We start from the raw sequence: 24,775 nt of genomic DNA, 5'->3' as shown, positions 1-24,775 counted from the left end.
AAAAAACTGTTATGACGAGAGAATCGAACATCGACCGATGGGGGCAGACAACTTCGAGCGAAGAACTCTGCCGGCGCATGAGGGAGATAATTGCTTGGAAACTCCGATCTATCTTGGGCGCATGGTGTTTACCACCTGCCTAGTCGAGAAGACTATCCGAAGAGAGCTGACGACGACTCAAGGCTAGGCCGCGGAACTCTGATGCAAAGGAAGCAACGGAGCTATGTTAGGCCGCACTCTAGAGGAATCACGTGCTGAGGACCGGGACGACTATAATTGAACCGAGCGAGCAACCGAACCAGTTAACCATCATCGCACCGAACAAACCATCGAACAAACACCCTTAAGATTATTCCGTTGTGAATTATCGAAATCCCTGACTTTTATTCTACACTCGATACTACCATAGACTCTGACGACGCAAACTGGTTCCAGTCTCACAGCAGCCGAGGCAGAGACAGAGGTAACAGTGATTGAATTAACAAGTTGTTGCGTGAAGAACTAAATACAGAGGGACAACGGCCCGTGTATATAGAAAATCCTCCACTTCTTCCCGCAACCTGAAAATGACCGTGGGCGTGTGCCAGACCCTGAGAAATCCATCTTACCAGTACTCCGCTTCCGTGACTCATACCCTGCGCAGCCGCACTACCCCTGCTTCCTGCACACAGCCTTAATCCCTTGCGGCTCATTACTGCGCTATCCCTGCTCCCTGCACACAGCCCCCAATCCTCTGCGACTCATCCTTGCACTGCCTCCCAACTGTTCCAATCCTCGCGCCGACCCTCCCTTCGTCATTCCGTCGCGAGCCATGACAGGGTCGTTGAATGAGGGGCAACCCAAGTTGTTGTGCAAGGCTTCATTTGATGATCGGAATGGCACATCCTGTGTCGAGGAGTACTCGTATCCGCTGTTGCTTGTGCTCAGACCAGAGGAGCATCATTTCTACGATTGGCCGTGGTCCAGTAACAGGTCTATTGGGCTCACACCCTGTGGCGCTCGGCGCGGTAGGACCTGTAGAAATAGGTTGGTCCGTCCGTCTTCGCTTATTTCTGGATTGGCTGCCGCTATCCTGAAGCCGTAGTGTCTCCGTTCCGCAAACATATACACTTGGCAGCCCAGTCTGCGGAGTGCTGGGGCCGCTCAACAATTTTCCGGCTAACTCTTATTCCTCTCCCAGTTTGGAGGAGCCTCCGTCATCGCTTCATCCTCAACCACATCCGCCGCAGCCTTGTGTTGCTTGGGCCTCGATTGGGTGGGTCCGGTGTCCTGGGTGTCCCGCTTTATCTTTGTCACGGAAGATGTGAGACTGGGACGGGTTTGTGTCGTCGGAGTCTATAGTAAAATCGAGGATAGAATAAAAGTCAGGGATTTCGATAATTCACAACGGAATAATCTTAAGGGTGTTTTGTTCGATGGTTTGTTCGGTGCGATGATTGTAGTTTGTTCGGTTGCCCGCTCGGTTCGACTTATAGTCGTCCCGATCCTCAGCACGTGATTCCTCTAGAGTGCGGCCTAACGTAGCTCCGTTGCTTCCTTTGCATCGGAGTTCCGCGGCCTAGCCTTGAGTCGTCGTCAGCTCTCTTCGGATAGTCTTCTCGACTAGGCAGGTGGTAAACACCACGCGCCCAAGATAGATCGGAGTTTCCGAGCAATTATCTCCCTCATGCGCCGGCAGAGTTCTTCGCTCGAAGTTGTCTGCCCCCATCGGTCGATGTTCGATTCTCTCGTCATAACAGTTTTTTCCTGGATCAGAGTTCCTACTGCGGGGCCCTATGATCGGAGATCTCAAAGTCCTCTGGACTGTTATCCCGATCTCCCGCATCTCCGATCACTGTCTAGACTCTGGAATCCGTTTGCTCCCTCCTTCCTATCTTGTCCTTGATCGCTTCTAACTATCCTTTCGGCTCGCAACTCTATTCTAATCACCCGAACTATCTAATCACATCTCTTGCGACCGTCGTGACCTCCGATACCTATCGGGGTGTCACAGAAGACACCTTTGGACTCTCAGGGAGTTCGGTACCCGCAACTGTCTTCCTGGGGTAACATTGGAAGGTTTGGTGGCCGTCCCGCCCCCAACGCCAACAGTCGCACTTGGACGCTTTGTGGGCATTGATTACATTCTGGGGAACCCCTACTAGAGCTTCCTTTGCTGCCGCGTAAATGTCCCCTTCTGTTGTTTTCCCCTTCCTGGCCCCTGTTGCTTCCTTGGCCTTTCGGCCCTCCGGGAACTCCCCGCTTTCCTTGCGGCCCCCGGTGTCACAATTCGGAAATCCTGGCCTTAAGTAGCTACTGGGATGCAGGCCTTCAGCCATCAAAATACCTTTTGGTCAAGTCGTATAGTACCTTCCCAGTGTACTTTATTACACGCAGGGCTTGTGGCTGTAGGGTAGAAACGGTAGTTCGCATAGAAGGCGAGATTCCTGTTGCCGTGGTGGCGGAGTTGTTCTCTGCAAACTCCGCCATTGGTAGTAGGCTGACCCGCCGTCTTGTTCGTGATTCACGGAGTAGCGTAAGTAAGCCTCAATAGTTTGATCCAGGCGCTCCGTCTGTCCGTCGGTCTGGGGATGGAATGCCGTGGAGATATGGGGCCGGATCCCCAACAACTCGGTGAACTCCTTCCAGGTTCCTGATATGAACCGCGAGTCCCTATCCGGTACAATATCCGAGGGTATCCCATGGAAGCGCCATATCACACGCACAAAGATTTTCGCGAGGTCTGCCGCTGGTTTCCATTTTTGGGTAGGGGGATGAAGTGTGCCACCTTGGTGTATCTGTCCACGGCCACCCACAGCTGGTCACACTTTTCGGATAGGGGTAGGTCAGTGATGAAGTCCGTCACGATTGACTGTCATGGAGCGTATGAGAGCTCGAGGGGGTTGAGCAGTCTGTAGGGTAGGCAATGAGCTGTCTTGTTCTTCTGACATTCCACGCAGCTGCGGACCAAGTCTATGATCTGTTCGTCCATCTTTGGCTATGAAAAGTTGTGACGGATCAACTCAATCGTCTTGTCTTGCCCCATGTGACTAGCCACTTTAGTGCCGTGTTCTGATTACATTATCTGAGAAGAACCAAAAGAAGGTGTTGTTGTTCACACAACAGTTGAAGACGTGTATATTGTAGAGATGATAGTACAAAAAGAAGAGAGAAAAGCAAGGAAATTCAACTAAGAGAGTTGCATGGGGCTTTGTGTGATATGTGGCGCACACAACCAGTGCAAACCTTCGAGAAAGCAGTCACCTTCAATCTCAGGCCAGCTCAACCGCAACCCCTAGGTCTTGGCCCCATCACCTCGTCAGCTTTTCACACTTCACACTAGGGAATTTGCGCATTTGTATCAACACAACAAGCTTAGACCCACCAAATTCGGCACTGTAACACATTTCTGGTTGCAGTTCCCATTCCCATTCCCCTTCCCTTTTCAGTTCCGTTGCAGTTCCTGTTCTGATACGCTCGTCATCCGGCAGGTGGAGTTCTTACCCGGATGGGCTGCTGGTCTTTGCCTGTCTTCAGTCTTGATTGTCGTCCCTTACGGTACCCTCACATCAACCCCACATCAACCTAACTCTGCACTGCAAGCTTCACTCCCTACTGCACGCTTTACTCTCCACTGCATGCTGCACTCCCACTGCACTCCACTGCACTTCACTCTCCACTCACTGCACGCTTCACATCAACCTCACTCTCCACATTAACCTAACATTTTCACTCACAGCACAGCACAGCACACATCTCATAAGATCAAAAACAGATAACACCCCCGCCCCCTCACTCCCTACCCTCGATATTTTCCCAATGATTCGCTCCTCTTCCAGTACCTAAAATGTACACACACACCATGGCGCTCAAACAACCGCACAAACAAACTGAAGAATCAAGAAACAAGATGCAGCCACAAAACAGCCACAAAACAAAACAGACGCAAGGTATCCCCACACACAAATCCACTAAACCACAAAAAAAAGAGCACAGATTAGAAGTTATCGTACCTTGGCTACCAGCCAACCTAAAAGTACGTGTAGCAACAAAAAAATAAAAAAAGAAAAAAAAAGAAAGGTATCCAAAAGAAATGTAGTCGAAAAGAAAAGAAAAGAAAAAAACCCAAAAAGAAAAAAAGAAAAACATCACATGATACAGCAATCGCCCTTCCCTTCCTTCCCTTCTTTGCCCTCTTTCCCATCCTTCCCATCCTTCCCCTCCTTCTCCTTGTCTTTATCCTTCTCTTTCTCCTTCTCCTTCTCCTTCTCCAGTTTCCGCGCCTTCTTCCCGCCACCGCCGCCTCCGCCAGCCGCCTCATTGATAACCTTTAACCTAGCGACGGCGCGCTCATCGCCATGGCTGGCGGCCTTGACGTACCATACATTAGCCTCTAGGGGGTCGCGACGACAGCCAATGCCCATTTCCGTAAAGTAACCGATTGCGTACTCCGCTTTCGGGAGGCCTATTCGCAACTGTCAGTAGCTGTAAAACGGGGGCGAGGGGGGGAGGGACGTACCGAAATCACACGCCTGCTTCGCCCACGCATACGCCTCGGCCTCGTTCTTTTCCAGCACTGGTTCCGCGCCGACGAGGTACCAAGCACACAGTGCCATCATGGCCATTGGGTGGCCGCGCTGGGCCGCGCCGGTATAAAAATGTACCGAGAGGGCGGGGTCCCTCGGACACGAGAGTCTCCCGTGCTCGTAGGCCTCCCCCATCCTGAAGTTGGAATCCGCATGTCCCAGTTCCGCCGCCTGGGTGAACAGCTGTGCGGAGTATGCGGGGTCGGGGAGCACGCTCTCGCCGTAGCCGGATTCGTGCAGCAGGCCGAGCTCGTACGGCGCGCTCGGGTACTGCTCGTCGGCCACTTCGGTGGCGCGCTTGAGCCACTTGAGCCCTTCGCGGTAGCGATCGTGGAGGCCGAGGTCGGAGCGGAGGCAGGCTATGCCGAGCCGCGTCATGGCGCCCGGGTGCGATTTCGACGCCGCCTGCCGGAAGAACTGCACCGCCTTGAGCGGGTCTTTCCTACAGCCCCAGCCGAATTCGTAGCAGAGTGCGGCGCGGTAGCCGGCTTCGGCGTGGCCGTGCTTCGACGCTGCGACGAAGAGCGGGAACGCCTTCTCGTTCTCTTCCCGGCCCTTGTTGAACAGCCCGGAGGAGTAGGCGTCCGCGAGGTAATACTGTGCCTGCGGGAGCTTGGACTGTATCCGTTCCAGCGTTTCCCGAGCCTCCTTGAGCAGTTCCTTCCTCGTCACCGCGGGGGTGGTGGGGGTGCCGGAAGGAGTCGCCGAGTCGCTCGCCGCAGACATCTTCCGCAGACCGGGTGATTCAGGAGCGGAGGTTCCCTCCGCCGACTGTTGCTGGGCAAGCTGTACCATAAACACGGCGAGGTTGTATTGCAGCATGGGATCCTGCGTCTTCTTCGCGTTGGCGCGGTACATCTCGAGCGTCTGCCTGGCCGACATCCGTGACGCGAAGGCTCCGACCTGCGACTGCAGGTAAGAGTTGTCGAACGAAGACACCGGCCGGTGGTGCTCCTCCTGCGTGTGCGCGGGCTGCGTCAGGTCCATGTACGAGGAGCGCCGACTATCGTAGGAATGGCCAGAAACCGCACGAAGGCGCGGTTCGGCACCTGGTGATCGCCCGCGACTGTCGGGCGCCAGCGAGTACTGCGATGTAGGTCGCGAGTTCCTTCGGTACGCGGCTTGCGGCGCCAGTAGCTGTCCACCGGCAGGTTGCGAGAACGGGCTCGCATCGGATGCTGGCGAAGACGAACCGCCCGTGTTGATCGTCAATCTCGAATCATTGTTGAAGCTTGGGTTCGAGCTATTCGGCGAGTCCTGGAATTGCGGGTTGTTTTGTTGCTGCTGCAAGTGCGGGTAGACCTTGGCGGGTTTCCGTGTTGTTGTTTTTGTCGTCGTCTCCTCTCCCGCGGAGGACATGGCGCTGACGGGCGAATCGGTCCTACCGTCCGCGTAGAAGCCCGAACTCTTGGACGACCTGTTGCTGTCGCCGGATGATATCACCGCCATCTGCGGCTGCGGTATGGGATTGTCCTGAATAATGTGTTTGGGTTTGAAGGAGGGCGACGGGAGTGGGTCCTGGAACGCTGGATCGTCGCGGTACGGGCGATTCAACATCATCTCCGAAGTCGGTGTGGCGAGGTCCTGGGAGTCATTTGACTGCAGCGACATTACGCGGTTGCCGCCACTGAACTGCGGCAATTGATTCTGGTATGCGGCGGCGGATCCCCCTTGCGTATTTCGATCCGGCGATCCGGCGTCCTGCTGTTGCGGGGACGCCAGCTCGTCAATATCGTTGAGGGGATAGCTATGCTGTCGCTCATGCATGGACAAGGCGGGGATGCTCTTCCGCCGCACCTGCTGACTGCGAACCTGTCCTTGCTGCTGCTGATTTTTTGCGGAGGAGGTCGGGGATGGGGGATAGACCCCATTTGGTGACGACGGGTCGCTGGGATAGTGGGTCTGGGAAACCACTAGGGGAGCCACGACGGGGGACATGGCAGCCATCTACGTAGGTACTCCGGTCTCGTGTCAGATGTTTCGCTCGTGATCTGATCGAATGTCGACCGATCGTTTGGTCGGTTCTCGACGTCCCTCTCTCTTCGTATGCGTAACCGTCGGCCGCTTGCGTCCAAACACAATCCTCCAAGATATCCGATCCAGATCTCACGGTTGCGCAACCGCAGATGTTGCGAAAGCTGGCGGCAGACGGCAGGCGGCTTGGTGATCCCCAATGAAACCCCCCTCCTTCTCCTCCTTCGCCGAATCGACCGCTGCGGGACGGTGACGGTTAGAGCAAGGTCCTGAGACGCGCACGGATCACACAGTGTGCCACCCAACCCAGCGAACTACGAATCCCCTCGGAGGAATAAATGCGCAGCGATCGGACGGTGGTAAGCGGGGCGTCTCGAGGGGTTGGATGTCGAGGAATGCAAGGCGCGGCGCGGCGATGCAAGGCGGTAGTGGGCTGGCGGTTCGGAGCGACTGTAATCCGTCGAGGAGGCAGAAGCGACGGGGAGGCGAGGATGCAATGTTCAGACGAGTAACTACCGGTGGAGTACGATCCAGGCTTCTACGTGCAAGCAACGTCACTCGGTCAGCGGTATATAACTTTTGTGTTTGTTTGTTTTTTGTTTTTGTGTTTTGTTTTTTTTGTTGTGTCCCCACCCTCATCCATCTTGAATCAGGAGGCGGCGGCGGTTGGAGGAGGAGGGGAGTGGGAAGAACAAGAACAGGGAGGCATTGCATGGGTTTACGAGACTGTGCAGTGTGCGTACCAAGGTTATGCTATGTACGACACTCTACAACGGACCAGAGGAGTCCAACAAGATGCTTGGGTATTTCGATGCTGTGGAGGGACACGGGGAACGAACGTCGGGAGGGGAGGTATGAGGTATGAGGTGCGAGGTATTCGTGATGAATTGCGGGGGAGGGTGAGGTTCGGTGGTGGTGGGAATATGTACTCTGTGGTGATATTAGGAGAGGTAGCGAGCGTGGGACCACAGTGAGGCTGGAGCGCTCAAGGTCTGTGAAGTTGTGGGGGGAGGAGGAGGAGGAGGAGGAGAAGAAGGAGGAGGAGTGTAGGAAAAGAAAGAAGAAGGAGGGGGAGCAGGGGAGAGAAAGTAAGAAGCAGAAAGAAGAAAGAGGGAGTGGTAGTAGCAGTTGGCAGCAACTACTCTAGTTCGATGCGGAGAGAGTGCACCACCGTGCTTAGGGGGATCAGGGTCTCGTCCTTCCTTCTCTTCGGGCTTCCGCAATTCCGTGAGGACAACGACCAAGACGATGACGGCGACGAATAACAGCGTCGGAAAGCCTTTTCGAGACGCTGCCACAGCTTGCGTTTATACATACTCTGTGTACACGATTCCTCACGCCGTGTGAATGCGAGAAGCGAGAAGCGAGCGAAGTGACGGAATCCGCATGGCCCATCATGTGCACGAGTATCACACTATACATGGTATATGTAGTGTAGGTGGTGGAGAATGTACTCCCATGTCTCGACACTCTTCAGCCTGTGTTCCCTGTCTATTCTTGACCTGTCTGTCTGCAGCGACTCCCGTCAGTCCGCCCGTTTCCCCTCACCACCGGACAAGTAGAGTACCTCGAGAGTACTATATAGTACATTGCGGAGTGCCAGGAGTAGGTACTGCGCATCATCCTGCACTCGCAGCAAACAAGTCTCGGCCTCCTCCTGATCCGCGGTGGCGGCGGTGGTGGTGGAGATATTCATAGCAGTTGATTAGTGGTGCTGGCGATGGTGGTGGTGGGTTCGCGACGCTAGCGAGCTGCGTGGGGTCGGCGTTCGGATGTATCGCACTTTACATACAAAAATGACCGCTTCAAGGCCGCCCGTGGCGACTGGCGAGGACCTTGCGCGCCGACCTCGCCTGCTGATTCCCCTTTGCCTGGCCGCTGGCGAGCAACGGAAACCGGGGGAAAAGCCCAGGGCCCATGCTCATGCTTATGGCATCGCCGTCCGCTGGCGGAACAGTACCGACAGAGTCCGGGGCATCGTCCAGTCGGCTCCAGTCCAGTCCGACGATTCGCCTCGGCTATTACTACCACCACCACCACTACTAGACCATCGTCCCATCTCCATCGTCCCATCTCCAAGTTAACGGCAAGCTACGGAAAACGACCTACGGCAAGCTACGGCTGACTTCGTAGCCGGCAGCGCTGAGCAGCAGTAGCAGCCAATCGTCTTTGACCGCACCGCATCACATCATGCAGGGACGAGACATATCCGCAAATCCACAAAACTAGGTACTCTCGTGCCGGTAGAATCGTCTGAATCGATCCCCACACCCGTTGACCGCTAACTACTGACCACTCCACCGATCACCGACCACCGACCACTTGTTGCCACTTGCGCCTTGGTGCCGGTCTTTCCTTTCCCTTTCCATCTGTGGCCGTTGTGGAGCGTCGATCCGAGTCCGCAGACGTAGACGCTCTCGGGCTGGCGGGCTGGCGGGCTGGCGGGCGAAGGGCGAAGGGCGGGTATGTAGGCGGACGGTGCTTCGACTCGAACGTATATCTATCCATCCAGGTGGTTATCCGTAGGTATGTAGAGATCTCATACATGTAAGCAAGCAGCACATCCACGAGGAGGCAAGCTGTTCAGTGTTGGGGCTCTTGCGCACGCACCCGTCCGATTCACTGTCGATGCTGCTGGCCGTGCGAACCTCCACTCCTAGTAGATAACAAAACCACCAGCAGTGACCACCACCACCACCCCACCGGAGCCAATATCGCTAAACACAAAGATGGTGCGAAAATACTCCACGGGGGATCGACTCGGGCCTGCCATGCCTTGCCATGCCTTGACGGTACGATACCATGTAGCCCCACCTTCCTTGTTCCCCCAGATGCGAGATCATTGATCATAGATCTCTCTGGAGGGGAGCTCAAAGCTCCAGGCTCCAGCAGAGAAATAAATGCCAAACGCCTTGTTCTTGCGGGGTCGGCGGCCGGGGTAGTTTCATACGTCTCCACCGGATGTATGCACTACTATATAGAGTACCGGTACATACCCCGTACCGTACCGTACTTCACCGAGTCTCTGCGCGTGTTAGAAAAGGAGATGGATTTTCTTGGCGAGGCTGAGCTCTGGTTCTGGTTCGGCTCTGGGTGTGATTCTGGACTTTCCGTGAACTCGGAATCACCAGGTAGACACTTGGTTACCTGCTCGAATACCGTGCTGCTCTGCTGGCCGCTGTAAATACTACCGGTATATAGAGACATATGTAAGTCAGAATGTAAGTGGTGGTTACTCCTCCACCGCCCCCGCCGCCCCCGCCGCCCCCGCCGCGGCCCGCCGCGGCCCGCGAGTACTCTACCTATCGCGGCCCGCAGCCCGCACCGTCAGCCCGCACTACTAGCCTCCAAGTGCCAGCCTCCCTCTCCTGAGTCTCTTCCGCTCTCTCCTGGGCCCTGAGTCCCTCTCCTTCCCCCACCGGACCGGACCGTGCCATCTACTCTAGGTATCACATGCCAACCCTCACCGACAACGACCGGCATGCCGTCGTTCCGGCGGCGAAGGAAGAGGCTACCTATACCACATAGTACTTTAGACGGCGGGGCCGGTCCCTCTCTCTTTCGCTCTCTCTGCCAATACCTCTGTGAAGTGTGTGCAACCTCTCAGCCCCTCCAGGCTCCTCCAGGCTCCTCCAGCTCAGGGGTAAGAGATTGCCCTGCCCATGCTCTGCCGTTGCGAGGCGATGTGATGCGCAACGTTGCACCAGACTGAACCAGCAAGCGACCTGACCCGTCGCCCAGCGTCGTTCGTGGTCCGTGGTATGTGGTATGTAAGCATAACAGAGATTCGTGCGCAGTCGGCGAGTGCTGGTGCTGGTCGTGGTGGTGGTGGTGGTGGTGGGGGGGGGGGGGGGGGGGGGGGGGTGGGGGGAGTGATGTTCGCACATAGTGTACCTAATCGCAAGGCACGCTGTGGAAAGTTGCTATAACCACTATATCGCTGTTGCTATTGTCGGCGCCTGAAATATATGGTGTTCTGCGGGCCTTGAGGTGTGTTGGGCCGTTGAACGGCGGCGCGGGCCTGGGCATGCGCAGTGGGGCCTGGGGTGTGGCTTCTTCGCGCCTCGAGCCTCGACTTCGTGGCGGTTCGGAGGCGACAACCTGGAGTACCTATTTGGCATCTTCAGGTCTCGTCTCTTGAGTCTTCGTGGATACTTAGACCTCCCATTCCTACCAAGTATGTACCTCCCTCGCCCCGCCAGTTCCCTCGACTGAGCAGTGAGTGGAGAATTTACACCCTGAATCACGTCATGGAGTACCGTATTCTACCCATAGGTAGTATGTAGAGCAAGCTGCCTACACAGAGTACTTAGGTAGTCCTCGGGCTGCGCGGAGGCTGACACCCGATGGCGAAACGCTCAGTGCTCAGTGCTCACACTCGCTTACCTACCGTACCGTACCGACGTTGCCTGGCTGGCTGACTAGCTGGCCGGCTGAGTTACCGGTGGGATCCGACTTTTCTCTCCATGGTGCGGCACGGCGGGTGAGATTCCGTGCGATTCCGTGAGTGGCCACTAGTCGGTCCGGTCCGGCACGGTGCCTGCTCTTGGACTGTGGATCGTGGACCGTGGACCGTGGATCGTGGATCGTGGATCGAAGGCAGAGCACACACTCAGGAACGAGCTATTTCAGTTCCCTTGATGGTATGTACCTATGTAGAACCTCCATCCGTCAGTGCGAATCCTACATAGAAATGGAGAAGCACGGCGGACGACAATGCGGACGACTAGTACCCAATGGCACGCCCCGCTTCGGCGACCCCACATTCCAAGCTCCAAGCTCCGGCTTGCGCTGCTACCCAAGTCCATCCAAGCCCGAAGCCCAAAGCCCGCCAGACTACTTCCACCGAGCGGCGGAATTCCGACAACGAGTGATTGCGCGTGAAGCCCGTCACCGCCGACTGCCCACCGCGCACTGCCATTCGCCAACTGCCATTCACTCACAGCCCATAGCCATTCGCCAACTCCCGTGCACTACCTAGTATCTTGTGAGGCGGGCTTGGAGAATTCCGACTCGTGTAGCGCGGGTACTTCATCTGCGACGACTGCGACCGTCGTCTCCGCCGTCCGCCGGTTCGTGAGCTCCGGTGCAGAAGGAAGAACACACAGAGGCTACTACTCGCTACGGGGGAGGATTGGCGGCAGTGCGGTGAAGGTATGCGGATTCAGGTATGCTCCCGGCTCCGAACTCGGGGCTCGGGGGATGGGCATGCCCTCGAGTACCGAGTCCGAAGCTGTAGGTACGGTACGGTATGTGCATAGGTATCTTAGATCTGGAATGATGAATCGATAAAATTGGCCCGCCGACGATGGTGCTGCTGGTATGTTTACACATATTCTACATACCTCATACCTTTATACCTCATACTTCTCTACATACCAGTAGGCACCTAGGCATGTAATTCCAGCCACCCGCGAATCCGCGATGTTACATGTTTTCAACGTCTTCCGATCTTTATTTACTTTCTGCCCTTCCCCGCACACACACATCATCCAGAGACGGTATCTGCGTCATTTGTCGAGAAGCTTGTTTCCGACGGCGCAACGCGGATTCCTCTCCTCTCCACTGGCCGCACATTTCCCGTATGTACCGGTGCTCTTATATATTCAGCCGTCGCGCTCCGGTTTGCGGTGGGGTGGGGTGAGAATTTACGATTCGTGGGTATCTGCACCGCCCCGCCGGCCAATCGCCTGCTTTGTTGATGTTTTGTTGATGTTTTGTTGTTTTGATTTTCGTGGTGGTTTCGTGGTGATTTCGCGATTCGTTTGGCTGGCTGGCTGCACGCTCGTTTGGCGGTGAGGCATCACGGGAGGCATCACTCTATTACTGCACTAGTACTGGTAACTGGAGGTAAATAAACACGCCCTCTTTTGCCATCGTCACTGTGGCAACCCCCCACGGCCCCCACGAATCAGCACCGCCGCGACGCCAGGATATGTACGACTCCACAGTCGAGAGTTCCCAGTGGTCCATGTAAGGTTCATCTACCATACACTAGTGGACCGAGTGGTGGATTGTATGATCTTATTGGCTGCTGGCGGTTCGCCGTAACTCTTGGATATCAAAGGGGGGCAGGGAGGCAAATCGCAACTCGGAGGGAAGATGGAGAACCAAACATCAACAATCATCACTCGTTCTGATTGACCCACTCCGTAGGTTGCTCTGGTTACCATCTGCACATCCGCCACCCCACCTAGGAAGCTGGAAGTCATCAAGTAGGTATCTACCGTATCTATCGTGGTTGCGTGAGCAGTTGTTCGCTACTACTACTACTACCACTACAACTACTCCTTTTTCGTACGGCGCAAACGAGAAACCAGGCGATCCAACACCCGAACGCAACCCTGTACCTGACTCCGGGCGAGCCGCGCTTCACCTGCTGGACTCTACTCTAGTTGCAGTTGGCCTGACCCCCCGGGGCGAAGCTCTTCTCTGCTCAAACCTCCCCCCTCCCTCCCCTCCCTACCACAAGCGCGAGAGCGAATTTCGCACAAAAGTTCCGAGTCCCGCTGAACGGACCGTTTCCCTTCGAACCCGCAACGTCGACGACGATTCTTTCTTCCTTCGTTTCACCGAGATTTCGCGTGACCACAGTCACTCTGCTCCACTCGTTCGCTCGTTCGTTCCCCTCGAGGTCGCGACCAAACTCTACATACGCATCGGATCCGGCGCGCTTCACGCCTACACGCACGATTCCACGGTCGCCGCGGAGAGTGCATAGTTTCGGGGTTGTCACAGGGTGCGCTTCCATCCGGCGCTGCGGAAGGACGGAACAAGCAAAAAGCAAGGGAGGGAGGGAAGTTGACAGTGACGTTTAGGGGTCGTCCACAGCAGCAGCGATGTCGTTACCACCGCGTCCGAACCCGGGCACGCCCACGACCCGCTCGGCGCGACGTAGTCGATACCAAGATCTAGAAGGCAGCGGCGGAGGTGGAGGCGGTGGCAGCGGCGGAGGAGGAGGCGGAGCAGGATATTTCCCACCGGCGGGCGAGGAGTCGCGGCGGCCTGCGCAGTTGTCAACGCCCATGTCGCCTATCGGATCGCCGGGCCCGTACTCCGATGGAACGGGCACGCCGGGCCCTGATCTGGGCAGGAAGAAGAGCCTGGTCAAGCCTGAGCGCATGCGCATTGGAAAGGATCATCCTAATTACTACTACCGCCAGCACGCGCAGCAGAGGGGCGTCGATGTCATGCCCTCGTCCACCGGGAACGATCCGATAATTGAGGATCAGGAGGCGGCGTCGACGAGCACGAGCACCGAGGAGACGGATCTCAAGAGTTTTGCGAGGCATCAGCAGAGGGAGTATGATGATGAGCGGCCGATTGGCGGCGGTGGTGGGGCGGCGACTAGCAGAGCTGCTGCGCCGAAAAAGCTGCAGAGACAATCGACAAAGAGGCAGTCGTACAATGAAAAGGCCATGGCCAAGAAGCAGCAGAAGGAGACGCTGAGCCCGCCGAGCGCGTGGAATGTCTACTGCGCGATCGTCACGTTCTGGTGTCCGGATGCCGTGTTGAGGTGCTTTGGCAAGCCGCAGAAGGCTCAGGCGAGGGCGTGGCGGGAGAAGATGGGATTGATCTCGCTCATCGTGCTGATCTGTGCGTTCGTCGGCTTCCTCACCTTCGGATTCACCCAGGCCGTCTGTGGGAACGCCACCGAACGACTGAAGCCGCTGGGTCTGGACAGAGGCTACATGATCATCCACGGCCGCGCCTACAACATGAACCTCATGACGCATCCTGCCGCCGTCGACATCCCGGCCGGCACCAACCTACTGTACAATCTCCCGGTCGAAGGCGGGGTCGGCTACGGCGGCATGGACATCTCGTTCCTGTTCCAGAACGTCAACGGTCACTGCAAAGGGCTGATCACCGCCGCCGACAATTCCGACGTGGTCACCTCCTCCAACGGAGATCTGGCCTGGTACTTCCCGTGTAAGGCCTTCCGACCCGACGGCTCTTCGCAGCCAAACTCGACGCTCGGCGAGGGACAGTACGAGGGCTGGGGATGCCACACGACCGAGGTGGCTCGCCAGGCCTACTGGAAAATGAAGGTGTACGGCGACGTCTACTACAAGTGGGAAGACATCCGGAACTCGTCCAGGAACCTGGTCGTCTACTCGGGTAGCGTCCTCGATCTGAACCTGCTCACCTGGCTCGACCGGAACCAGGTCGTGTACACATCCAAATTCGACGAGATCCGACAGAACAGCGCTCTGCGCGGAACAGACATCACCCATCGATTCCAGGCCAACGAGGAGAGGCAGATGGCAAAATGTCTTAACGAGATCATCAGGGTCGGAAGCATCGACACTGAGACCGTTGGGTGCATCGCTTCCCAGGTCGTGCTCTACGTGTCGCTCGCCTTCATCGTCAGCATCGTGCTCATCAAGTTCATCCTCGCCCTGTTTTTTGGATGGTTCCTGAGTTGGAGGCTCGGTGCGAACCGGGATGCCGCCTCGAGGAAGAACCTGAAGGCAAGACGGAACGAGATCGAGGACTGGGCCGATGACATCTACCGCCCGGCACCCAAACTCCAGGACGCAAACAACACCGATCGATCCGCCAAGAGGGGCAGCTTCCTTCCCACGACTAGTAGGTTCACTAGTCCCTACGCCGCCGATCGCCCTCAGAGCAGACACAAGCCGACCATGACGACGATGGGCTCGCAGACCTCCAGCGGGCGACACCTGGCCCCCGGCTCGAATTTGTACTCCCAGGGCAATGGATCCCAAGCAAGCATCAGCGGCATGAACTCTGGCGTCAGCTCGCAACTGTTGAACCCTTCCTACGGATCCGGAGTGCCGGGCGACAGGTTCAGTCAGGTATTCAGCGAGGAAGGCAGTAGTCCTGCCGGCTTCGTCCACGAGGCCGTTGTCCCCCAGCCGCCTCCAGAGTACCAGCCTCACGGATTCCCGCTCGCTCACTGCATGTGTCTCATCACCTGTTACTCGGAAGGCGAGCAGGGAGTCCGCACCACCCTCGACTCGATCGCGACCACCGATTACCCGAACTCGCACAAGCTCATGCTGATCGTCTGCGACGGTATGATTATGGGTCACGGAGAAACCATGACGACGCCGGATGTCATCCTCTCGATGATGAAGGACCACGCTACCCCGCCCGAGAAGGTCCCCGCGTTCTCGTACGTGGCTGTCGCATCGGGTTCCAAGCGTCACAACATGGCAAAGGTCTACGCCGGATTCTACGACTACGGTGACAACTCGCAGGTCCCCGAGGACAAGCAGCAGCGCGTGCCCATGCTCGTCGTGGTCAAGTGCGGTACCCCCGCGGAAACGAAGAAGGCCGGTAACAGAGGAAAGCGCGATTCCCAGATCATTCTGATGAGTTTCCTGCAGAAGGTCATGTTCGACGAGCGTATGACGGAGCTGGAGTTCGAGATGTTCAACGGAATCTGGAAGATCACTGGAATGTCGCCAGATTACTACGAGATGGTGCTCATGGTCGACGCCGATACCAAGGTGTTCCCCGACTCGGTCACCCACATGGTCGGTGCCATGGTCCACGATCCCGAGATTATGGGACTCTGCGGAGAGACGAAGATCGCAAACAAAACGGCCTCCTGGGTGTCCATGATTCAAGTGTTCGAATACTTCATCTCGCATCATCTTACCAAGGCGTTCGAATCGGTCTTTGGAGGTGTCACCTGTCTGCCCGGATGTTTCTGTATGTACCGTATCAAGGCACCCAAAGGCGGACAGAACTACTGGGTCCCGATCCTCGCCAACCCGGACGTCGTCGAGCATTACTCGGAGAACGTGGTTGAAACCCTGCACACCAAGAACCTGCTGCTCCTGGGAGAAGATCGTTACCTGTCGACACTCATGCTCAAGACCTTCCCCAAGCGCAAACAGATCTTCGTGCCGCAGGCCGTGTGCAAAACCGTTGTCCCCGACGAATTCAAAGTCCTCCTCTCGCAACGCCGCCGCTGGATCAACTCGACGGTGCACAACCTCATGGAGCTCGTCTTGGTTAGGGATCTCTGCGGGACCTTCTGCTTCAGCATGCAATTCGTCGTCTTCATCGAGCTGATCGGCACGCTCGTGCTCCCCGCCGCAATAGCATTCACCTTCTACCTGATCATCATCTCGACGTACACACGGCCGGTGCCGATAATCCCGCTGGTCCTGCTCGCCATGATCCTGGGCCTGCCCGCCGTGCTCATCGTCCTCACCGCTCACCGCTGGAGCTACGTACTCTGGATGCTGATCTACCTCCTTTCCCTGCCCATTTGGAACTTGGTCCTCCCCAGTTACGCGTTCTGGAAGTTCGATGACTTCTCGTGGGGTGATACTCGTAAGGTCGAGGGCGAGAGTAAGGGCGATGCACACGACGACGAGGGCGAATTCGACTCCAGCAAGATCGTCATGAAGCGCTGGGGCGACTTCGAGAAAGGTACCCTCCCTTTTCCCCCCTTTTCTCTCTCGCTTTTGTGGTTTTGTTACTGATGTGGGGATATAGAACGTCGCCTGAGAGCCCCCCAGAGCAGTTGGGCGCCAGACGCGAATCGGGCCGCCGCTGCCGCTGCCGGTTACCCGCCCCCGCCACCGAGTCAGTATCACTCTGGAGGGGGAGGGTGGCATCATTATTCCGAAAGCGAGATGTAGTATGTATGTATGTAAGTAATGTTAGGCGTGCGTGTGCGGTATGAGCAGGAGGGTGGGGAGGGAGGTATTAATATTTGATTGATTGATTGATTGATTGATGTTCTTTTTGATTTTTGATTTGGCGGCCGGCGGGGTTTTCTTCTTTTCTTTGGCGGGTGGATTACTCTACTCTACTTGTAGCGAATTATGCGTGCTCGTGGTGGTGCTGTTGGTGGTGGTGGATGATATCCTGTTTTCTTGTTTTCTTGTTTCTGGTCATTTACTTGACTTGACTTTTCTTTTCTTTTTTTCTTCTTCTTCTTTGATTCTATAAAACGGGCGGACGAGGGCGAGAAGTGGGGGGTGAATGGCGGGTGAGAGTGAATGGAATGGAACAGCTGTGAGAGGACAATGTGAGATGATATCTTTCTTCTTTCTTTGACCCAAAAACTTTTGTTTTCATGATCGAGTGATATGAAACATCCAGAGGATCATTTGCGCTTTGTTTCTTAGTATCTCAGTAACGGGATTAGGGTTAATGGCGGCGAGGTGCGAGCGAATGGAGTGGAGCAAGGCAAGGCGAGAGTGAGGACTACTGGAAATCTAGAATAGGTAGACATGAGGGCGAATGGACAATGCGAGTACCTATTCCCTTCACCGTCGTCGACGTCGAGTGACCGACCAACCAACGCGGCAGACAGAGAACAGAGTGAAGCTTCAATTCATCAATCATGACGGTCACTACCTACACCCTAGCACAGCGGCACCATGAAAATAAAACCCGTAAGCAAAACCGAAGAAGTAGTCCATAAGTAAGTAAGTGAGTAAGTTCATCGTCGGGCAAGAAAGGCAAGAAAGGCAAGAAAAAAAACGGAAAAAAAACGGAAAAAAAACAGTAGAAAATGTGCGACTCCCAACTCCTAATAGTATCCAACCTAAGCAACCGACCGCGACGAGCCAATCCACAAGCAATGTGCAAAAAATTAAACTAAACCATGACCGCCAGCCCACCCGAGCCGAGCCGTTTCCACCTGCCGCCCTTCCCCGTCCTCTCCCTCCTGCCCAATCTCGTCCCTCCATCAACCTCGATGAACTTCTCCTCCTCGGCAGTCTTCTTCTCCTCCCAGTCCGGAGTCCAATCAGGGTACCAATCGGTGCCCTTCTTGCGCTGCAAAGTCATGACGCCGCCGACGTAGCGATCACAGTTAGCGACGACGACCTGCTCGCCGTCGGGCGTAAAGTCGAGGCCGCCGACCTCTCCCCAGAAGCTGACCGTCTGCGCGTGCTCCCACGTCTTCGTGTCGACGAAGTGCAGCAGGTCCGCGGGCTCGGCCATGGCCAGGACCTGGCGATTGCCGTTGCCCATGGGCGAGAATTTCAGAGTCCTGCAGCCAGCCATGGTCATGGAGAAGGTCTTGAGCGTGGACGAGAGGTTTCGCGCGTCGAAGATGCGCACTGTTTGGTCTTGGTTGCCCGTGGCGATCGTGTAGCCGTCGTCTGACCACGCTGCCGCGAAGCCAAAGTCTTGGTGGCCCGGGAGTGTGAACTCGGTGCGGCCGCGCTCGGCGTCGACGATGAGGACGTCTTTGGAGTCGCCGACTACGGCGCGGAGGCGCGAGTCCGGGGATGTGGCACTGCAGTTTACGGCCCATGCGAAACTGTGGTGAGATATGAAACGTCGGCGAGGGTCGACGATGTCCAGGATTCGGATGTGGTTGTCGTTGCTGCAGATTACGGCTTGAGGGGTAGACGTGCGCCGCGAGCGGATTATCTGAATATGGTTTGTTATACCGTTTTCGTGGCCCGTTATCGCGCCGGTTATGGGAGGGTCCGATATGTTCGCGTTCAGCGGTTTGATGGCGAAGGTGCCATTAAAACCTCCGGCCATGAGAACCGCGTCAGGGCCCCCGCAGGCTCCGAGGGTGGAGATGCGGATGGGGTAATAGTCGCCATGGGCTTCGTCGCTGAGGTCGAGGAAGGGCTGTCGGATCGTGTTTGTGACTGGGTGGAACGAGGTGACCTGGTCGCCGTTCGAAAAGAATATATTGTTTCTGTCGGTCAGGGCAAGCACGTTGCGCAGTTGGAAGTGCATCAGCCGGCATCGAAGGGTATTATGTCGGAGGAAAGTGAAGAATTCGCGATTCGACCTGATTGGCTGCTGCTGTACGTTAGTTAGAAACTGCCCCAATGCCCCGAAGGCAGTAACATACCCGCCCTTCCTTGGTGAAACTCTGGATGTTGCGGTAGTTGATATATCTCCCCTGCCTCCATCTCCTCGCTTCCTTCCTTCCCAGCTCGAGTTTGTCCCACTGTATTCCCTGGATGTCTGAGCCGATATCCACATCCTCTCGCGTAATCTCGGCAGGCCGTGTCCGTGACCATTCGGCGATATTCAACCCTTCCGATGAAATGTGCGGTGGCGAGTGGTTGCCGCAGCGATAGTGATCTCGTATCGACGGTATCTGCGAATGCCACAGCTGACCGCAGAAATTCGCAAAGTCCGAATTGTACTTGTCCATCTCTTGCGTCACCAGAGCATCGTCGAATATCACATCATTAGGGTGTTCGTCGTGGTCATCGAACGGGTTTATGGCCTGCGCAGAAGCGAGATTGACGAGGGACGCGACGTGTGAAATGGTAGGCGGGTTCGTGAACAGGTCCGGGAAGAATGCTGGCACAGTCATGTATTCGGGATAGGCGAAGATATGGGGGTGATTCTCCAAGAACGAGGTTGGCGGGTAGTCGATGATGAGCTCGGCAATCGGTGTAGGTACTGTAGGAGGGCTTGCTGGAGACGATTCATCGTTGTCTGTAGGTTGGCTGGGAGGTATATGCATCTCCTGCTCTTCCTCCTCGTCGGATGCCGCTGTTGCAACATCTGAACTCGGGGATGATGGCCCGGAGAAAGGTGTGGTAGGAGCTTGCGGGTCCGTGGGCGAAGCAGGAGAAGGAGGGACAGAGGAAAACAGTCCCGACGCTGATGGCGGAGATGGGTACTCAACTTCAAAATCGAGTTGCATGGCCGACGTCGAAGATACTTCGCTCCCGCCAGCGCCCCCATTCAGAAGTTGTACGGTTTCTGTCAGCTCGCCTCCTCCTCCACCAACGGGCGACAGCGATCGAGTCGTGAAGCTACTTGGGAGAAGCTCGTCTACGGCCATTGCTGGTGACGGATGCATGGCTCCGACCGAAACGCTGTCATCATCAATCTCCATGTCGAACGAGATGCCACCTTCGTCGTCGTCGTCGGTATCGATTTCTTCGTACGCAAACAGGCCTAATTCCTTCCCGACGATGGACGTTGCCTGTGTATCTCGCGGCGTGATGGCAGCACCTCCAAAGTCCGACGCCACCGACGACGACGATAACTGGCTGCCTGACGAGCCGAACGACGGTGGCGATTGGAGATTGTCCTCCCAGCGGCTACCAGCAGCTGTGGTGTTCCAGATATCGTTGTTAGTGGTGGTAGTGGTGACGGAGGCAAGGGCGCTAGGGGCGCCGCGACGTTCTAACGTAGTAGCCCCCTCCTCCACCTCCATCTCCACCTCACTCTCGGAGTCGGCCAGTTCTCCTTCGATCGTATCCTCGAAAACGTGGAGGTCGGGCGATCGACCAGCACGGGGGACCGAGCGTCTGCGAAGCGAGTGCGGCATGTGCGAGAATCCGTTCGTACGGTCGCGGGCTACGCCGACGGGAGTCGACGATGGTGTTGATGGATGTGGGGGCGTCGAGTCGGACGTTGTCGGATTAAGCGGCGTTTCCGAATGTTCGCGAAAGCGGAGTCGGTTACTATTTCGAGGAGCTGGATTATCACTCGAGGACCAGAGTAAAGAAGATGGCGTCTCTGCCGTGTCCGTCCCCGCTGTTGGGGATCTCAGGTTCGCTGGCGATGAATGGCGGTAAGCGCCGCGAGACCGCACTCCACCGCCACCTTCTGCTTCTGCTCGGGCTGCAGCAGCTGCACCGAGGTCGAGGATTGCTGACAGTGGCGATCTTGGTTCATGCCGCTCTCCGTCGGCAGATTCGTTGGACAGCTGAAGCCCCACCTCGTGTGCTACTAGAGATACGCCGCCCCATTCTCCTTCTCCTTCTCCCTCACTCTCACTCTCGCCATCTCCTAGTCCATGTCCATGTCCTTCTGCTGACCATGAGTGGCTAGGATTGGCCGCCGTCGACGGCCGCCAGCCAATCGCGGTGTGCTGCGGAGTTCCAGACATGAAGCTAGGTACTTTAAATAGTTATGCGTGATGTTCCCCTGCCCCACACTGTCGTCAGGTATGTAGATGGTCAGTCCGGTCCTGGGAACTTCGCCGCCGCGGCCTCCGGCAACGAACTTGGCGGTTGGTTCAGATTGGAGGGGAGAGGGTGCGGGGAAGAGAGGAACGTGAGGTGGATCGTGCGTAGAGTATCGAGGGTTAGAGCAGAAGGAAGGAGCGCGGATGGGGATTGGTTTTTCGAAGAATTGGCGGGGGATGGCGCCGATAGCGGGTAGAAATCGGGACTTTCGCCTTAAAGTTGGTTGAAGGTTCGCTTCTGGCTCTGGGCTTCGGGGGGGTCGATAAGCGTCAAGCCAGGTCAAGGGCAGTTCTGACTGGCAGCTGGGTCTTACCAGCCATATGACGATACCTGAAAAGCTGCCGGAAGAACGGCCGATCATGGTTGACGGCCAGAGCTCGGAGGTATGTAGCAGTGACTCGCCTGCTGTGTAGAGTGTTTGTTTCGTGTGTGCGTTTGGAAGTCTTGGCATCGCCGTCTTGGGCGTCGCGGAGGACCTTGATGGCCGTCTTGGGCTGTCTTGGAAGTTGGCCGTCTTGGAGTCTGGCTCGGAATGCTCACACCGCATCAGCCACACCTTCTTGCTGGGGCGCATTGTGGCGGTGCACTGTAATACCTGGCGGCATGGTTACCACTCCCACTCCGAAATCTCTCGGTACTGTGGCGGCGCACTGTGACCGCATAGTTACCGCTTCCTCTCCGAAACCTCTACGTACTTACACGACCATCTACTCTACTCTATTGCAATCCGCAATCCCACACCCGGAGCTGCTGCACCGCTGGGCATCTCAACTAGCTTACACACCTTCTGCAGCGTCACCAGCCATGCTAGGACCGAGACGGAAACATGCTTACCAAGACAAGCTCCCCCCGTGAAGACCTCGCGTGACAGTCGAGCGGAAGGCCATACAGATAATCGCGTCGACGACCAGGGAGAACAGGTTATACTACAGGTTAAGGTGCTTTCTCGAGGAGGGGTCGCACGATTCACGAGCCTGCTGACAATAATGACAGCGCTCTCCACGACTGCAACCCTCACCGCCAAATACCGGTACATGCGGTCCTCGATTGATTTGCATATTGGCCAGCCGAACGCACCATACTATCAAGTACCCACCTTGCCTACCCACGGGTTGATCTGGGTGACAATGACGCTCGGTAGTCGGTTTTGGTTGATGGAGTCGCTCGGCAGTCTAACCGGCCATCTCGTTCAATCGCAATGAGGGAAAGGATACGGCCAGCTGATTCGAGCAGCCCGACTCGAGCTATCGCAGCTCGACCGGCTTGAAAGATCCGGCCAGCTGATTCAAGCAGCCGACTCGAGCCATCGCAGCCCGGCCGGCCTAAAAGATACGGCCAGCTGATTCACGCAGCCGACTCAAGCCATCACAGACCGACCCAGCCTAAAATTATAGGACTATCAAAATGCATATTCTGTGCAGGAGAGGAGGGACACTCCATGCAACTACGGATTTGCGCAACACACCACCGCAACAAACCGGGGTGGTCGTGCTCACCCCTACTCTGTTAGTGTCACCGAAGCCTGACATCATCGAAGACCTGGTGTGCTGCGGTATTCGACATCACACTGTAGAGTAACTACATACTGGTTACCATTCACCCAACCGGACAGTTGTACTTAGCTGAACCTGCTGCTTCTAAGGCAGGAGAGAAAAAAAAGCCATAAGCTAGCTGTTATCGCAACCCATAGCTCTTTCGGCAGATGTTAGCGACTGGAGGCGAGTGACAGCTTATGAGTGCACGTCTACTCCTGCACGCATATGTGCCAAAAAAAACCTGGCCGGAAACGCATGCATGTATCGTTCCATGACGACGATGGACCTAAAACAAACAATATCACAACATATTCAAAAGTGCTTCCGCATTCATCCAATCTCCGATCATCGCAGCATCCTCCCCCCTGACCTTCGTGCTGACCGAACACCGTCCACACCCTTTCCTCATCTTTTGCAAGTCCAACTGGTCCCCATTCTGTGGTCCTCACGCTGCACTGGAGCAGAGTGCATACATATCCCGGCCCTACCTATGCTAACTCGTGTTAGTGTTCACAGGCTTCAAGCTCAAGCTGCTCCCTGAGCATTCCGCCGCGGATTGCGATCCATGAACTCCATTGCTTTGTCCGCCATGAAAAGCTTCGGCTAGCGCCTACCACCTAACCATCGATCCTCGTCGAGGAAGTGAATCAAACCCCGCATCCCCATCAATCTTCCCACTCATTCCTCGATTGATACCATCCAGGGTCTAGGCGGTTATGACCTCAGATACGTGGCATATCTCCATGGTTCCTCATGCATAGCACAGGTAATATCAACGGATCAAGAATTCGACAAAACCAAAGAATGCGCCGGTCCACCCAACTCTAGAGTGAGTAGTGGGGTGGAGTGGAACATCAGCTTCTCCCTGGATTACAGTCGGGTGGTCAAGAATTGCGCTGTCCAGGGAGTTGACTGGTACATACATACATACGTACAGTCATGGCACGGAGAGGGCGGGGAAGATGCAGATATACGCGTCTGGTTCCGACGTGGACTTTCCGAACTGGTCTGATTGGATCTATTCATTCGGTTTCATCTGCCCCATCGACACACATCGGCCCGCTAACCATCCGTTGTATCGTGATGGAGTACATGAGGAATTTATCGGGTGATCGGAAGCCCCCGCCGAGACATACACTACCCAATCTTCTCTACATGTGGGCTGCTTGAGCGAGCTGTCCCGCGCAAATGCGTATGTGCGGGGGTTATACTCCAGGCCCCAGTGCAGTATACAGCTTCGTGCAAGAATATGGGCAAGCAACCGGGGGTTACGGAGAGCAATGGGTCTTGTGGGCAATAAACTCGATCCACAGAGTCAGGAGGAAGTTTGAAACGAAGCTCCTTGATGCGCCAGTCACCTCCCCCACCCCCCACGAGCGGTGTGCGTGGTCTCGTGTGGAAGATCATTGACCTAACATCGGTAATCCCTCGATATCAGCAGCACAAATATAACGGCGCTAGTGCAGACATTCCGAGAGCTCCGTTCCAATTGGCACCGTAGATAGGCATCGTGCGTATGCAGGCAGGCTGCCTTAGTTTTTCAAAAAAGGCCCGAACATCTTCAACCAGGGAGCATCATCAACACCATGACCACTACCCACCATCACCGGCCACCACCACCACAACCACATCACCACTCATCATCGCCACTATTCCCTGAGTTGCAGCCGTACTTTCAGCTCCTTAATTGGGCATTCCATGCACTTCATACTGCCCGAACTCCGGAGTGCAGTATCGAATCATCGCAGTGTTGGGCACCAGACGAAGCAAGCTGAGATTCGAGCAGGCGCCAAACAGATTT

At 55.9% G+C, this 24,775-nt stretch overlaps 5 protein-coding genes across 5 annotated transcripts; 3 read left to right on the top strand and 2 right to left on the bottom strand.

Annotated features, from left to right (window-relative positions):
- Positions 1-4,127: 4,127 nt before the first annotated feature.
- BZA05DRAFT_344594 (uncharacterized protein) lies at positions 4,128-5,924 on the bottom strand (the record flags this gene model as incomplete). The annotated part of the gene is made up of 2 exons (XM_051481132.1): positions 4,128-4,444; positions 4,499-5,924. 2 exons carry the CDS (start codon positions 5,922-5,924, stop codon positions 4,128-4,130), a joined length of 1,743 nt encoding a protein of 580 aa, XP_051334987.1.
- Positions 5,925-6,718: 794 nt separating this feature from the next.
- On the top strand, positions 6,719-7,689 carry BZA05DRAFT_208150 (uncharacterized protein). The gene is made up of 2 exons (XM_051479581.1): positions 6,719-7,529; positions 7,618-7,689. The coding sequence occupies exon 1, from the start codon at positions 6,925-6,927 to the stop codon at positions 7,402-7,404; it is 480 nt and encodes a 159-aa protein (XP_051334986.1). The 5' UTR covers positions 6,719-6,924; the 3' UTR covers positions 7,405-7,529; positions 7,618-7,689.
- Positions 7,690-13,510: 5,821 nt separating this feature from the next.
- Positions 13,511-17,318, top strand: BZA05DRAFT_412577 (chitin synthase-domain-containing protein). Its single transcript, XM_051485117.1, has 2 exons — positions 13,511-16,952; positions 17,019-17,318. The coding sequence occupies exons 1-2, from the start codon at positions 13,565-13,567 to the stop codon at positions 17,162-17,164; spliced, it is 3,534 nt and encodes a 1,177-aa protein (XP_051334985.1). The 5' UTR covers positions 13,511-13,564; the 3' UTR covers positions 17,165-17,318.
- BZA05DRAFT_412576 (uncharacterized protein) lies at positions 17,180-17,776 on the top strand. The gene has a single exon (XM_051485116.1). The coding sequence runs from the start codon at positions 17,262-17,264 to the stop codon at positions 17,475-17,477; it is 216 nt and encodes a 71-aa protein (XP_051334984.1). The 5' UTR covers positions 17,180-17,261; the 3' UTR covers positions 17,478-17,776.
- Positions 17,777-18,131: 355 nt separating this feature from the next.
- On the bottom strand, positions 18,132-19,662 carry BZA05DRAFT_344608 (WD40-repeat-containing domain protein; the record flags this gene model as incomplete). Its single annotated transcript, XM_051481134.1, has 2 exons — positions 18,132-19,301; positions 19,354-19,662. 2 exons carry the CDS (start codon positions 19,660-19,662, stop codon positions 18,132-18,134), a joined length of 1,479 nt encoding a protein of 492 aa, XP_051334983.1.
- Between the last annotated feature and the right edge of the window lie 5,113 nt (positions 19,663-24,775).

Source organism: Tricharina praecox (assembly GCF_024521635.1).
Source record: "Tricharina praecox strain CBS 144465 chromosome Unknown BZA05scaffold_42, whole genome shotgun sequence".
Classification (NCBI taxonomy): Eukaryota; Fungi; Ascomycota; class Pezizomycetes; order Pezizales; family Pyronemataceae; genus Tricharina; species Tricharina praecox.
The sequence above is the reverse complement of the archived record's forward strand: the minus strand, read 5'-3'. Positions and strand labels throughout refer to the sequence as shown.

Coding starts and splice junctions, on each gene's coding strand:
- BZA05DRAFT_208150 (XM_051479581.1), top strand. CDS start 6,925: ATGTCGAGGAATGCAAGGCGCGGCGCGGCGATGCAAGGCGGTAGTGGG.
- BZA05DRAFT_412577 (XM_051485117.1), top strand. CDS start 13,565: ATGTCGCCTATCGGATCGCCGGGCCCGTACTCCGATGGAACGGGCACG. Junction 16,953..17,018: donor CTGGGGCGACTTCGAGAAAG/GTACCCTCCCTT, acceptor GTGGGGATATAG/AACGTCGCCTGAGAGCCCCC.
- BZA05DRAFT_412576 (XM_051485116.1), top strand. CDS start 17,262: ATGTTCTTTTTGATTTTTGATTTGGCGGCCGGCGGGGTTTTCTTCTTT.